This window comes from Perognathus longimembris, chromosome 11, assembly GCF_023159225.1.
Source record: "Perognathus longimembris pacificus isolate PPM17 chromosome 11, ASM2315922v1, whole genome shotgun sequence".
Classification (NCBI taxonomy): Eukaryota; Metazoa; Chordata; class Mammalia; order Rodentia; family Heteromyidae; genus Perognathus; species Perognathus longimembris.
This window is the reverse complement of record NC_063171.1, coordinates 45,209,365-45,223,303: the sequence shown is the minus strand read 5'-3', so window position 1 is coordinate 45,223,303 and position 13,939 is coordinate 45,209,365. Positions and strand designations below refer to the sequence as shown.

At 43.9% G+C, this 13,939-nt stretch overlaps 1 protein-coding gene across 3 annotated transcripts in view; it reads right to left on the bottom strand.

Annotated features, from left to right (window-relative positions):
- The window catches only part of Susd4 (sushi domain containing 4), a 111,274-nt gene that overhangs the window by 85,813 nt on the left and 11,522 nt on the right, over positions 1–13,939 (bottom strand). Inside the window, exon 2 of one of the 3 annotated variants that reach the window (XM_048357316.1) lies at positions 12,947–13,017. The exons of the other annotated variants lie outside the window; for them this stretch is intronic. Coding sequence (XP_048213273.1) covers positions 12,947–12,995 — 49 coding nt within the window. The 5' untranslated portion in view covers positions 12,996–13,017. The remainder of the gene's footprint in view (positions 1–12,946; positions 13,018–13,939) is intronic. 3 annotated transcript variants of the gene reach the window in all.

Genomic DNA, 13,939 nt, shown 5'->3' with positions numbered 1-13,939 from the left:
AATTTCACAAATCCAATGAAAGGCAAATGCAAAGTACAAGAACAAGTATTGTGAGGTAGATGGAGGAGTGAATAGTTGAAAAGAGATTGTACAAGTGGATAAGAAAAAAAAGAGATAGAAACATCAGCGAAAAAACTGGAAAAGAACACGAGCCAACAACTCGAAGTAAGAATGTCACATAACCACTAAGCTTACAAAGGCGCTCTGCATTCCAGCTCCACAGCCACATTCAGTGTGCTGGAACATTCCATGCTATCTTTTGACACAGGATATGTGCACAGGCAGTTCCCTCCACCAGGAACACCTTCTCCCTTGATCTTCCCTAGTCTAAGTCCATCAACTATGGGAAAAACCAGTTCCCCAGGAAAGCCTTTGAATACACCCTGAGCCTAACTACATATACTACCTGTGTCCTCTTTTATAAGCACTTCAAAATCAAGCAGAGCTCAGTGCTATACTGTGGATGCTTGGTCCCTTTATTCCCACAATGCTGCTCAACATGTGCTTAAGAGATGCCGTCTTTCAACAAATCAATTAAGCACGTTCGCTTACACTTTGCTTTCTGGCCATCATTTGCTTCATGAGAGGGAGATTTTCACAGAATTTAAACAGGGAAACATAGCAAATCACACAACAATTTAAACACAACTCACAATCCCCATGGACTGGGACCATATAATGCGTACATGAATTTCAAACTTCTGTTTTTAAATTTTCTTTTGATTGAAAAATGAATTATTATGGTTTGACTATACCTAGTCAAAACTGCACACAACAAATCATACATAAGGCAGGAGTTCTGCATGCATAGCACAATGGTTAAGTTATAAGACAGACACAAAATGGAATGTTTCTGTATAGCAAGTTAAAATGACGTAATAAGCCAGGCATCCATGGCTGACACCTGTAATCCTAGCTGCTCTGGAAGCTGAGATCTGAAAATCCAGGTTCAAAGCCATCCTGGGCAGAAAAGTCAGTCAGACTCTGAAGTAGAAGTATTCAAGAGGTAAAGTGCCAGGTTTGAGCAAAAATGTCAAGTGAGAAGAGGCCCTGAGTTCAAGCCTCAATTCAGGCATCCTCATGCATGTACATAGACACACACACACACACACACACACACACACACACAAAATTTTTTAAATGATGTTACATAAGATAAACTATTAAAGGATTACAAAAGATAACATGGCATATTGTTAAGTAACAAAAGGTTCCAAATTAATATATGTGTACACTTGTGAAAGAAAATATATAACAGGAAGGAGAGAGAAGTAATTTTAACAGGATTAGGGGGAGACATATTTTCTTTTTAAAAAAAAGTTTTATTGTCATTATAAAAGTGATGTACAGAGGGAGTTACAGTTACACATATTTTCTTTTGGTTAGTTGTATACTCTCATCTATCTGTGTGTGTGTGTGTGTGTGTGTGTGTGTGTGTGTGTGTGTGTTTCCTCTCTCAGTTATGGAGTCCTAAACACTGTGGCAGCTCCATCACACTTATTCTCCCTGATCCTCCTCTCTGCTCTCCTGCTTTATTTCCCCCAACAGAAAGAAAGGGAACACAGCCTGGCAGCAAACCCACAGCTAGCTCTCTGTTTCGTCACTTCCAAGCCCTGTGTCACTCATCGACAGAAAATACAAACTAAACGCATAGATTCCCACAGAACAGACTCCCTAAAACAAGTGAAGATGGAATGAGAACTTCAGTTTTTTAGACCTCTAGTTCTACCTAGCCTCAAGGACGGTCTTCGCAGTACACATCTGCAGACATCTTGGCCACCTAACAAAACAAAGGAAGACCTTTGGAAGTTTTAATACTGGACAGCAGAGATCATGCTTTAAAGTGATGGGTTAGTCATGTGGGCACAGTACTCTTGAGATGGTTGATGAGCAGACAGAGGGAGGTAAAGTAGAGAATAGAGCTTCAGCTTGGTGCTGGTGGCTCATGCCTGCATTCCTAGCTACTTTGGAGGCTGAGAACTGTGTGGGCTGGGAATGTGGCCTAGTGGTAGAATGCTTGCCTAATATTCAAAAAGCCCTGGGTTCCCGGCACCCCAGGTCCAGCCCTGGCGGGGAGGAGGGGGGGAAGGAGTTTTTCCCTCATCTCCATACTTTCTTAATTCACGTACTGAAAGAGGCTCAACCCCTCATGGACCGAACCTCTGTCCTTTCTGCCATGAACATGCTTATCTAAATTCACCCCCATCACTAAATCCATAAATCCACATACCAAAAAACAGGACCTCTCCTATTGATGCCTATATTCTGATATGATTTCTCCAATCCTCCAGCATTACATTACTTCAAATGTTAAATAAAGGCCACATTATGTCAATTCATTATCATTTATATTAAGTTATGTTATTAGTTATAATTTATATATATATATGCAAACAAGTACTGAGGATGCTGGATGAACTATTCCTATTTAGAAAATGTTTTGTATTGTAATATATCATGCTTATGCAACCCTCTATCTGATGTGAACTGAAAGTAATAGGGCCAGTATTTAGGATGCACTATTCAAAGTACACATAGTAACCAGAGTACAAGCCAAAGTATCCATAATTCTAATGGAATATCAATAAAAATAATACGTGCTTCTGATAATGAAAGCTAAAAAAAAAAGCCCTGGGTTCAATTCCTTGGTAACACATAAATAAAAAATAAAAATTAAAAAAAAAGAACATGAGATGGAGGTTGAGACCTGAGGATCAAAGTTGGAAGCCAGCATGGGCAGATGAATCCAGGAGACTCTTATCTCCAATTAACCAGCAATAGGCTCAAAGTGGAGCTGGGACCCAAGCGAGAGAGCATCAGCTTTGAGTGAAAAAGCCAAGCAAGAGCCCAAAGCTCTGAGCTCAAACCCCAGCTACCAGCATGCGTGCGTGCGTGTACACACACATACACAGAGACACACACAAGGAAGTCTCTCAAGAAGGATCTTAGAGAACCAACCAATTGATGTAGCAAGCATTCAGGTGCCCCATCACTGGGCACAGCTAAGGTGGTAAGGATGAGCTGCCATTGCACTTTTCTGGAGGCTTCCTTCTTGGTCTGCTCATTTGTAGCTAAGGGAAGAGCAAGTCTGCACTTAATACAATGACAGAACTGCTTGAGAATGGTTCATCCCTGAGAAAGACTGAGCTTTGAAGGGCTGCCAAGGACAGCGCTCAGTGTGGGCTCAGCAATTTCAACCTGACCTGAGTGTGACTCACACTTCAGCCCCAGGAAGACGCATGCTCACCTCCCACCCTCTCTTGCCCCGTGACCCTCTCATTATCTGAAGAGGCCCGTCCCACTGGGGCTGGACCTTCTCCCTCAAACAAAGCTGGTGGTCTTGCCATTGATGCGGCCCACACACTCACAGAGACGACTGCCTCCCTGCATCCTGCTGGACAGTTTCCTGCAGCTAGGAACATTCTGTACTCTCTTCACTGTTCAAGGCTAGGAGTTTGGAAGTTCAAAGATAAACAGATTATGAGCAACTAGCCATGATTTCCTGGGTTGCCTCTCTCTCTTCACATTTACAGCTTCTAATCTTCTCTTTCTCTCTCCTCCTCTACAATTTATTTCTCTTACTTAAGGAAACCAAAAAGTTACTATGAGTAATTGGTTATTAAATCTATACAGACACAACTTTTACAACCTACGGTAAGAAAACCATAATTGGATGTTGTGATCAAGCCAGGGATGCTAACTTGTATGGAAGTGGTGCTCACAACCCATAATGAAAATGCCATCCCCAAAGGCACCAAGGAGCTCCTAGCAGAATGCTGCTTTCTAGTCCTTGATTTCCTCCCACTCTGCCTAGTTCCACACTGGCCAGATGTCCCTAAAGCCCTCTTGTCTCTGGTTTAGCACACACTATGCTATCCTAACTTCCCACCCATCTCTCTGGACATTACTTTGGTCTCCTGCAATAAAGCCAAGGAAATTCACGTGCTTACTAAGAGAGCTTCATAGACAGGTATGGTGGTACATGCCTATAGTTGGAAGCACAAGCAGGAGGATCACACTTTCGAGTCAAGCCTGGGCTACATAGTGGATTTCAGACATGCAGAATTCTATATAGGTCAGCCTAGGATACAAAGCAAGACCTTTCCTCAAGAGGAATGGGAGGAGGAAAGTGGGATAGGATTCAAACTCTGGCTTCTAGCTTTCCTATAGTCTTCACAGGGTGTCCCACAAAGACCCCTTGCGGAGTCTTCTTTCTAGACCACTGAGCATTGAACCTCAAGAATGCTTTCCCTGATATGACTCCTAAGTCTGTATCTATAGACCCCTCCTTGGCCCTTTCCACTCTTCATTCTCAAATGTCTGTTGGGTAATTCCACCTCCAAGTCAAAATTTAAACACCCAAGGACTAAACTCTGGATTGTTTATTTTTTTTAAGTATGTGACTGACCCCAGCCGTCTGGGATGCCTGTAGGAGATACCTCTGACTGTGATCTCTCACTTGGTTTTCCCTCCTACCCTCTCTCATCATCCTTTGCAGTGTCTACCCCACCTTTCTCTACTGCAGACACTTCCTCAGACCCCCCCCCCACCCAGCACCTGTCTCCTGGAATAGCTCCTCTTGTTTAAGCACCTCTACATCCCCCCTCCAGCCTGCCCTGCCCACCAAAGCCAGCCAAACTCATCACTCCAGGCAGGGCTGCTCCCCTCCCACTCTGGGCATGCTAGCTGGGTAACTGTTTGCTGTACAGACTATTGATGGGAAGGGACATAGAGTATCCATAGCCTCTACCCTCTGGACACTAGCAGCATATTCTCTCCCATCCTATCCCTTACACCAGTTTTTACCAAAGATGTCTCCAAATGTTCTCCTTGAGAACCATTTCTCTAAAGCAAGGCTCTACCACACTCTCCATTGAGAAGCTCCCAGAGGCTTTCTGGTGGCCTCCTGATGAGTTGGTAAGAAGGAAACTGTTTTCCAAGACATAGAAACCAAGTATTCCTCTTTACGATTTCCTTTCTCTTGAGATTCTCATCTTCACCAGCTTTGGGCTAGGGTTCAAATGGAGAAAACCAAGATCTATAGAGAAAAAGCAGTTACACTGGCTGGCAAAGCCATCCCTGCTGGAACACTGAGGACCTGTGGCTATGTGCCCCTGGAGTTGGTAAGGCAAGGAGGCATGGATACCCTGGTACTCCAGAGCCACCACCTTCTGAGGCCATGACCTTGTATATCTCCTTTAATCTCTCCCTGCCCCTATTCCCTCTAAAAACGAGAATGAAAACTAGCCGATTCCCAGGGTTGTAGTAAGGTTAAGTGAGTTAATGTGCATGCAGCATCTGGAGAATGTCTGGCCTGAAACAAGCATTATGATAAATGATATTCAACCATTATGATACATCATAAACAAGCATTGTCTCTAGTTATCCATCTTGTGATATTTCTAGCTGTTTCACCTGACTGTCCCTCACACATGCTCTTAGTTCAAGTGCTGGGTTAGTCAGCTTTCTGTGACTGTGATAAAAATAAAATACAACACCTGAGACAATCAACTTTAAAAGAAGGAAGGGTTTGGTTTCAGTGGCTTCAGTCTACTATCAGTTGCCCCACTGGTTTCTGGGCTTGTGGTGAGGCAGCACACCAGGATGGGCACATCTGCTGGAGCAAAACTGCTCATGTCATGGCAGCCACGGAAGCAAAAGAGAACAGAAAGGGCCCATGTCTCAACGTCCCTTTTAAAAACACACCCCCACTGACCTAACATCCTTCCATTGGGTCCCTTCTTCTTCACGGTTTCACCACTTTCCCATAACACTACAAACTGGCGAGCATGCCTTGAACACACAGGCATCTTGAGACATTTACCTAAACCAAAGTAACCCCTCCTTTGACCATGAGTGGTCCCTTATGCTTGTCTTAGCAACACTCCCTTCACGTTCTTTCTTCTAATACCCCTTGTTCTATATTCTCTGCTGTTGAAATTCTGCGTGTCTTTCAAGGCCTAACTCAAAAGTCACATCTGTCACAAATCCTCAGTTTGTCAAACAAGTCAGAAGTCATCTTTCCCACTCCTGAGGCTCAAAATACTGGGACAATGTATCCAGCATCTTCTCTCACAATTATGAGTGATAGGATTATTTCCTGGCTGAATACTTCAGACCCATCTGTATTCTTTTAGGGCCTGGTTTGCAGCCCTTCTTCACACAGCAAGCACTCCATAACTCTAACTTAAAATCCATACGTGAAATAACTAAGGCACAATTTCATTAACACTGTGATTTCTTTTTCCTTCTTTTTCCAACTTCTGTTGGGCTGAGCTAATATTTTTGCTAACATATAAAGCTATCCTTTTGTCCCCGTGGGGGGTGAGGGATGGGCGGGGGGAGTTCCAAGACTATCTTCTTACCCAGATACCAAAATCTCCAAAGCTTAAGTACCTTAAATAAAATGACATAGGATTTGCAAAGCTACTGGGAACATTCAACACAATATGAGTGCTATGTAAATAGTTGTTATACTTCATTGTTTACATAATAATGCCAAGAAAAAGTATTTTCAAATATTTTTAACCCACAGTTGAGTGAACCTGTGGTTGTGCAACCCACAGAAACAGAGGGTTGATTATACTTGCAACAGAAAAGTTTTCTAACTTGCAAAGTGCTTGGTTACAAGGTGTTAAGCATGAAAAGTATCATTTCTCCACTTTAAAGCTGGGCACCAGTGCCTCATGCCGGTAATCCTAGCTACTCAGGAGGCTGAGAACTGAGGATCACAGCTCAAAGCCTGCCCAGGCAGGAAAGTCCATATGAAACTCTTATCTTCAATTAACCACCAGAAAACTTGAAGTGGCACTGTAGCTCAAAATGCTATAGAGTGAGCGCTAGCCTTGAGTGAGAAATCTCAGGTATAGCACCCAAGCCTTAGTTCAAGCCCCACAATTGACAAAAAGAAATGTTCAGTGTTGAATTAATATTGGGTCATAAATCATAATTGTTCCCTGCTAGTTTTGCATATGGATTGGCTTTGATGATTTCACTAAGATAAGGCCTGACGAATACTCAGTTTCTGCCCATGACTGTGAAATTCTGAGCATGCAGGTGTCCTCCCCTAGGTGTGTTTCTGAGTTTCCATGGGAGCAAGTTCAACTCAGTGGAAACAACTCACACTAGGAAGTGTTTATAAAGCAATCATCAGGGTTCCCCAGAAAAGGTCCTGGGAGTTTGGGTTTCTACACCTTGGAGCTAAGGCCTGGGTCCAGGGAGATAACAAATTCCTTAAACAACAAGGCACTTCATGAAACATTTCCAGAATCTACTCAAGACCAAGATTTACCAGAATGGGAATGTGCAGAAGCCTGTTCATCTAGTCGATGACCTTTGGACATCACAAGTTCAAAGTCAGAGGTCACCCCCTCCCCTAGGAAAGGAACAAGTGGCTTGTGAAAAGGCATGATGACTGTCAACAGATGCACAAGAGAGCCCTACAACTCCTTCTTGCCATTCAATCAACAAGAACCTTCTCCCTGCCTGGTTCCTATACATTCCCCTGCTGCTAACCAATCTAGGAAGGCAAATTTGAGCTCTTTTGGAAAAGGCCGGGGCCACCGTATTGCTTTCTATATGCAACAAGCAGCACCACTCAGAACACCCAGTGTTCTGATGGAAGCAGGGCCTTCCACACTGTTCTAGATGATGTCAGAAAGAACCTCTCATATTGGCCTTGGGTTTATCAAAATGTTTGGGCACACCTAATTCCTCTCGACCAAGACTAAGAGAAACTGGAGAGCAGTCTCCAATGGAGACTATGACTGACACCTAAACAAGGGACTGAGGACCAAACAGAAAGATTTCTTAGGGAGGTAGTATGTGAAGGGTAGCCACAAACTGAAATTCTGCAAAAAAAAAAAAAAAAAAAAAAGTGTGTAAGGCTTCTCTGAATGTCTCCTACAACTAAGGGACAAGTGCTGAAACCAGGAGAAGGGCATTGTGTTGGAGGAAAATTAAGAGAAGCTCTTGGCAGCTCATATGCATATGAAATATACATTACTCATTCAGAAAGAGTTTAAATGAACTCACAGAGAACAAGCTTCATAGATGGCAAGGAGATGGCTAGCATTCACAGAGCTTGTATTCTGGGCGAGGCCTGGATATGAGTTCTTTACCTTGTATCATCTCATTTAACATAGGATTTCAGAGTAAGTCCTGTTACGATCCGCAGCTGTGTGAAAGAAAGTACCCCTGTTTATACAGAACATGCCAAGGCATCCAGGCCCAGCTCTGCCAGGAGGCAGCTATGAAACTAACTCTACCCCTTGCTTTCACCACTATGAAGATAACTTCAGACCATTCCTGCTCTAAAACTTCAAACTCAAGTCCAGATCTACACTATGACAAAATATTTATTACGCTTCTAATATTCATTATGGAACGGGAAAATAATTTTTTTCATGTGCAACTAAACTGTCCATTTAACAGTGGAAACTGCATAATCACAGTTGTAAAGTCTGTAATGCCTCAATATGTCGCCTCAGCATGCTGAATGACAGAGATAACCGAGACAAAAGCATCGCTTTTGCCTGTTTATTGGGATATTTTTCATTCTGTCTACGTTTTCAGGGGGAAAATATAGATGAATATTTTTCCCTTCATAATTTTCCATAAACTCAGGCTACCGGCTTCTGCCTATCATTCATCCAAGACTCTCTCATCTTCATTCCCACAGTGCCTTGCATATAACAGAGGTTCCATAAACATCTGCAGATGCTCCACCTGTTCTGTATCTACCTATTCCTTGAATATTTACACAGAAACTGCTGCATGGCAGCAGGGCTTTAGATCTCAGGGTTTGCAGCTGTCAAGGTGAATGCAGGGCTAAGGGAATGGAGCAGCTCTGATGGTTCTGTGTCTGCTTTTCCTCTCCAACCCTTTTTCCCCAGTACACCATGAACCAAAGCTCAAAGGTGATTCAGGTCAAAACCTCCAGCGGAAATTGATCACAGCAGAAAAAAAAATCACTTCCCAATATCTCAGAAACTATTTCCTTCCCTGTATGATCTCTCTAGTAGCTTAGCCACAGCCTCATTCAAAGCAGTTCATTCCAAACTTGTGATTCCTTTTTTCCCCCCAGCCCTTTGTGAGTTCATGAACCCATATAAAAGTCTATTGGAAACTAGATATCCTCTTTAGGTATTCCTACATGGCTATGGGTGGGGCTGGAGATGGTTTAAAGAGATACAGCAGCTGGTCCACATCATAGGCTAAGAACCTCTAGGATGTATTTGTCAGCAAGGGGGTGGGCCTCGACCCAGCTGCTACCCTGCCTGTCAGTCTGCATAAAGCCTTCTTTAACTACATCCTGCAGTTCTCCCAAACCCGTAGGTCCCTTAGATTGCCCCATAGCCCAACCTAGACATATAAATCATTCTGATACTCTCATTTATTTTAAGTATCATAAGAAGAAGGAAAAGAGAGCAAAGGAACTATGTTGACTTGGAAAGAAAAGAAAATGCCCCACAAAAGATAAACTAAAAATGTTAAATAAAAGATGAAAAGTTTCAAGCACCATCTGAGACAGCCACCTATTACTATAGCTATTAACCCATCACTTCTCCACAGGCTAAGTTCTCATAAGAATTCAATATTTACCTGACCTATACCAGGAGTAGAGCCACTGCATGGCCTAAGGAGCCATTTACAATTGATTTTTAGTGGCCAGCAGCTGTAATCAAATAATGTGAGTGTCTAGCAGTAAGTTGATTAGGTTAGAGCAAACATTGTAGCCCTGTAATTTGGGAAACTCTGGAAATGTGAGCTTCTGCATCAGTGCCTAGCAGCATGGCAAAGCATATGACACGTTTGGTGAGTGACTTAGTGACATAAATTAATAGGTAAATGAATGGTGTGTACTACCAGCACATATAAACACAAGCAGCTTCACCAAGCCACATCTCTGCTCATATTACTCCTCCCTCCTTCTTCACCAATTACTCTGCTTCCTTCTAGAATCCTTTCCTCCTGGAAGCCTTCTCAGATTTCCCCTGACTGGGAAAAGAGCTCTACATTCTCATAGAAGCTTTTCACTAGAATTAACATTTATCTTCCTTTAGTATCTGTTGAGAACTGAAATGCCACCTCCCTTTACCCCTTATCTGTATGTTGAAGTCTTGACTCCCAATATGACTCTGTGTGGAGAAAGGGCCAACAGGAAGTAATTATGGTTAAATTAAGTTGGGGCCCTAATCTGATAGGATTAGTGACCTTATTAGAAGATACACCAGAGATTATCTCTCTCCTGCTTGCCTCCTCTCAACAAGCATAGACACCAAGGAAAAGGCCATGTAAGGACACAGAAAGAAGACAGCTTTCTGCAAGCCAGGAAGAAAACCCTCACCAGAACCCATCTCTACCATGAATGTTCAGCCTACAGAACCACAAGACAACAGATGTCTGATGTTTAAGCCACCCAATCTGTAGTATTTTGTTATTTATACTGGAGCTCATAAAGGGTCAATGTTTATATTATTCATATTTCTAATTCTAGTACCAAATGCAGTCTTTGAACACAGTAAGTATCCAATAAATTCTTGTTGAGTAAGAGTAGGAATAAATGAAGGTAAGAAGCTGAAAAAAAAAAACCCTCTTCATTTTCCCATCCTTATAGACACAAAGCCATGTTTACATCCTCAGAAGTCTATAAACACCATGTTGCCACTCACAAGGGAGGGTCAAGGTTCAAGTTCAAGTCAGACATCAATAGATCTGCAAGGTTGAACCTGGTTCTAGAATCCTTTCAATCTGAACAAGCTATGGAAACTTGAGTTGGTCTATGTATGTATGCATTGATTTGAGAGAATAGGAGGAGAGAAAGCCTAGTGCCTGCCCTCCAGGAACTGATGGCCACTTTGGGGAGTTCTCAGAACCCTCAGATCATGGCAATCATGGAGCTCTGGAGACAGAGAGGTTTGGAGGAACTAGACAGGCCAGAGGCTCTCTGAAATACCACAAAAGTGAGATGGAAGCTCATTTAAGAGATAGGAAGGCTCCGGAAGGTAGAAATGGGGTGTCCCTGCAAGAAAGGGTGCTGAGCCCTGGGCAGAGGCAATGAGTAAGCTCAACAGAGCTGCTTGGACTTCTGCATCACCTGGCTTTTTTAGGTCACAAACCATCCTTAGAGCATATCCTTTCTTTTGCAATTCCGGCGAGAATATGTGGCCATCCTGCTTTCCAACTTTAGGAGAGCCTGTGTATCTTAATCCCACAATGGTTCAAAAAAAATTCATTTCCATGTAAATTCAAGGCCCAATAAGAAACGGGCTTGGTACACTCTTTTGCATTTCCATTCAAGTTAGCTCGTGCCATATTACTGAGAATATGACCCAGTTTGGTAACATCAGCACAGCAGGAGCTAAAGAAAATGCCAAGTATTAGAAGTCCAAGGCACGGAGGAAGTGAAAGGCACACAGCCATACAGCACCATGAAGGCAGGGGCCAGTAGTGGGCTCTGTTTTTGATTAGAGCTCCTGGTAAGTACATTGCGTGGAGGGAACTGGGAAAGAACAATTTTAACAGCAGCAGCAACAATAGGGTAAGAGAATTCCAAGCCTGTGTGTGGCTGCAGTTCCCCACCAAGCATGCAGAGGTAACTGCTTCAGAGATGGGGCTCTTTCAGATACCCTGGGTTTTATTTTGGGAGCTCCTGCATAACTAGGTCTTCCTGCATCTGAAGATGACAAAGGGCAAGAGCTCTTTGTGCTCATTTCCATGTAAATGAAAACGGCAGCAGCAGATTTTCAGCAAAGCCACTCTTAAGGGGATAGATAAATGCCTTGCTACCTCATAAAACCATATAAGACCCTCCACTAGTAATTCAAAGCCAGCTGATTTGGTTGCATTTGGAGGAACCCTTCTCCAAATTAGACCCTAGTGTTGTGGGAGCCTATGCATAGCAAGGGTTTGATGGCTAAGCCAAGGCTGCAGTGAAATGCCCTCCGAACGGGCAGCTTTCCTAAAGGGCTCTGAAATTGGAACGCAGAGAATTTCCTGTCCTTTAGGCAAAGCACTAAGAATCCCCAGATCTCCAGTCCACTGATGACCAGCCACAACATCCTACTTAGAAAGCTATAAAGAAGTTTCCCAAGTGTCAGAGATAGCAAGCATGCAGCTGGAGGTAAGAGAGGGCTTTCTACAGAGATAAGCACTTAGAGATCTCCTAGATTCCAAGGCAAACTCTTGATTCATCCCTTGGTCCTCACTCAGCCTACAGAGGCCGAGCCTTCGTGTTCATGGGCATCCAGCCACAGAAGCCCCACACTGGAGCAGGGGAAGGCAGGGTGAGGGACATAAGAACAACTTCCTCCCATGCGGAACCTTTGAAGCATGTATAATGAATTGCTCACCTGCCTCACATGTCTAGTTTCTTTTTTTTCCCCCTGAGGCTTCTGTGAGCATACAAAAAGAGCCCACTGGGCATGGGCCAACAGCTGTTGAGAAGATCCTCTCAACAGCACAAGGACCTTCTCCATCTCCAGACGTGACTATTCCCCAGAGGCGCCAGCAGCACAGACTAGCATAACCATGGTGCAGCAAATCAGCTCCTCTGGCTGCCAGACATCATGTCCTCATAAAATGAGCTTTCACGGGGTCAGGGCCCCCTTGTGGGCACACATTTTCACACTGTGTAAAACAGCCCTCACCCTCCTATGGTACTTAGTGAGGCAAAAGGCAAGAATGGCCCTTGACACAGTAGAGCGATGCCACCCTCCAGACAGGCAGTAATCACTCAGCTGTATGTTTATCAAACGCCTTCTGACACTGCCTCCTGTACAGTGGCACATCCCGTGCCCCCGGTGAGCTGTAGGAAGCAGCCTTATTGCCCCTGAATTACAGAGGAAGAATCTAAAGCATGGAGAGGTCAGGTGATTTGCTTCAGAGGTGGCAAAGCAGGTCACAGGGGTTGGGGTGACAGGGGGAATCTCTCTGACAACTGTACCTTTGAAGATGAAGTGACAGCCTGGGATGGCTGAATCTTTGAAGGACATGAGCACAGGGCTGCTGAAGGATCTGTACAGGAAGAAATTGTGTCACAAGCACTAAGCACATAAATAAGCTCAGTGCCCTAGAGACAGAATGACAGGGAGATGAAGTCCTACCGCCAGCACTGCAGTTAGGACATGGGATAAGAAACACCTTGTAATCCTGCTGAACCCTAGTTCTTCTCTAAGCTTTGTCTTCCCACCCAAGACTAGAACATATTCCAAGTCTTCTCCATTGAGCTCTGCGCAGATTGTCCACTTCCCTACATATCAGCTCTTTTCTCCCTCCTAGCCCTGTTGACTTTCTTGCCCAGCTGGTATAGGAATCCAGAATTGGGATCATGTAAGCATTATCTTAATAATAACATAAAAGTAAGCTTTCCTGTCCCCCAAATAGGAGGAGCAATCTGGAGGTCAGCATTAAGTTATGGGAAAAAAATTGCTGGGCACCAGTGGCTCATGCCTGTAATCCTTGCTACTCAGGAGGCTGAGATCTGAGGATCTCCGTTTGAAACCAGCCCTAATAGGAAAGTCCATGAGACTCTTATCTCCAATTAACTACCAGAATGCTAGAAGTAGAGCTGTGGTTCAAGTGGTAGAGCTCTAACCTTGAGCAAAATAAAAGCTAAGGGACAGGCCCTGACTCAAGTGCCACAGTATGCAATGCCACTCCTGATCAGCAGCACATCTCCTCAGTCTCCATGTTGACATTAAGTGCACACAACTCCTGGAGTCCATCCTCAACCCCCCCCCCCCCCCCCGCTGTGTTCATTTCATACTCCTTTCCTGAGAAAACCCAGCCCCCCCCCACCCCCCACCCCCAGCTCTCACAGTCCTCTCAATGTAGAGGACACATACATCTTCATCTCTAGCCCCGAACTCTCTCCTGAGCACTAAACTGAGTTTTCAACTGCTGGGTGGACAGATGGCGTCCAAATGGATGTCCTGCA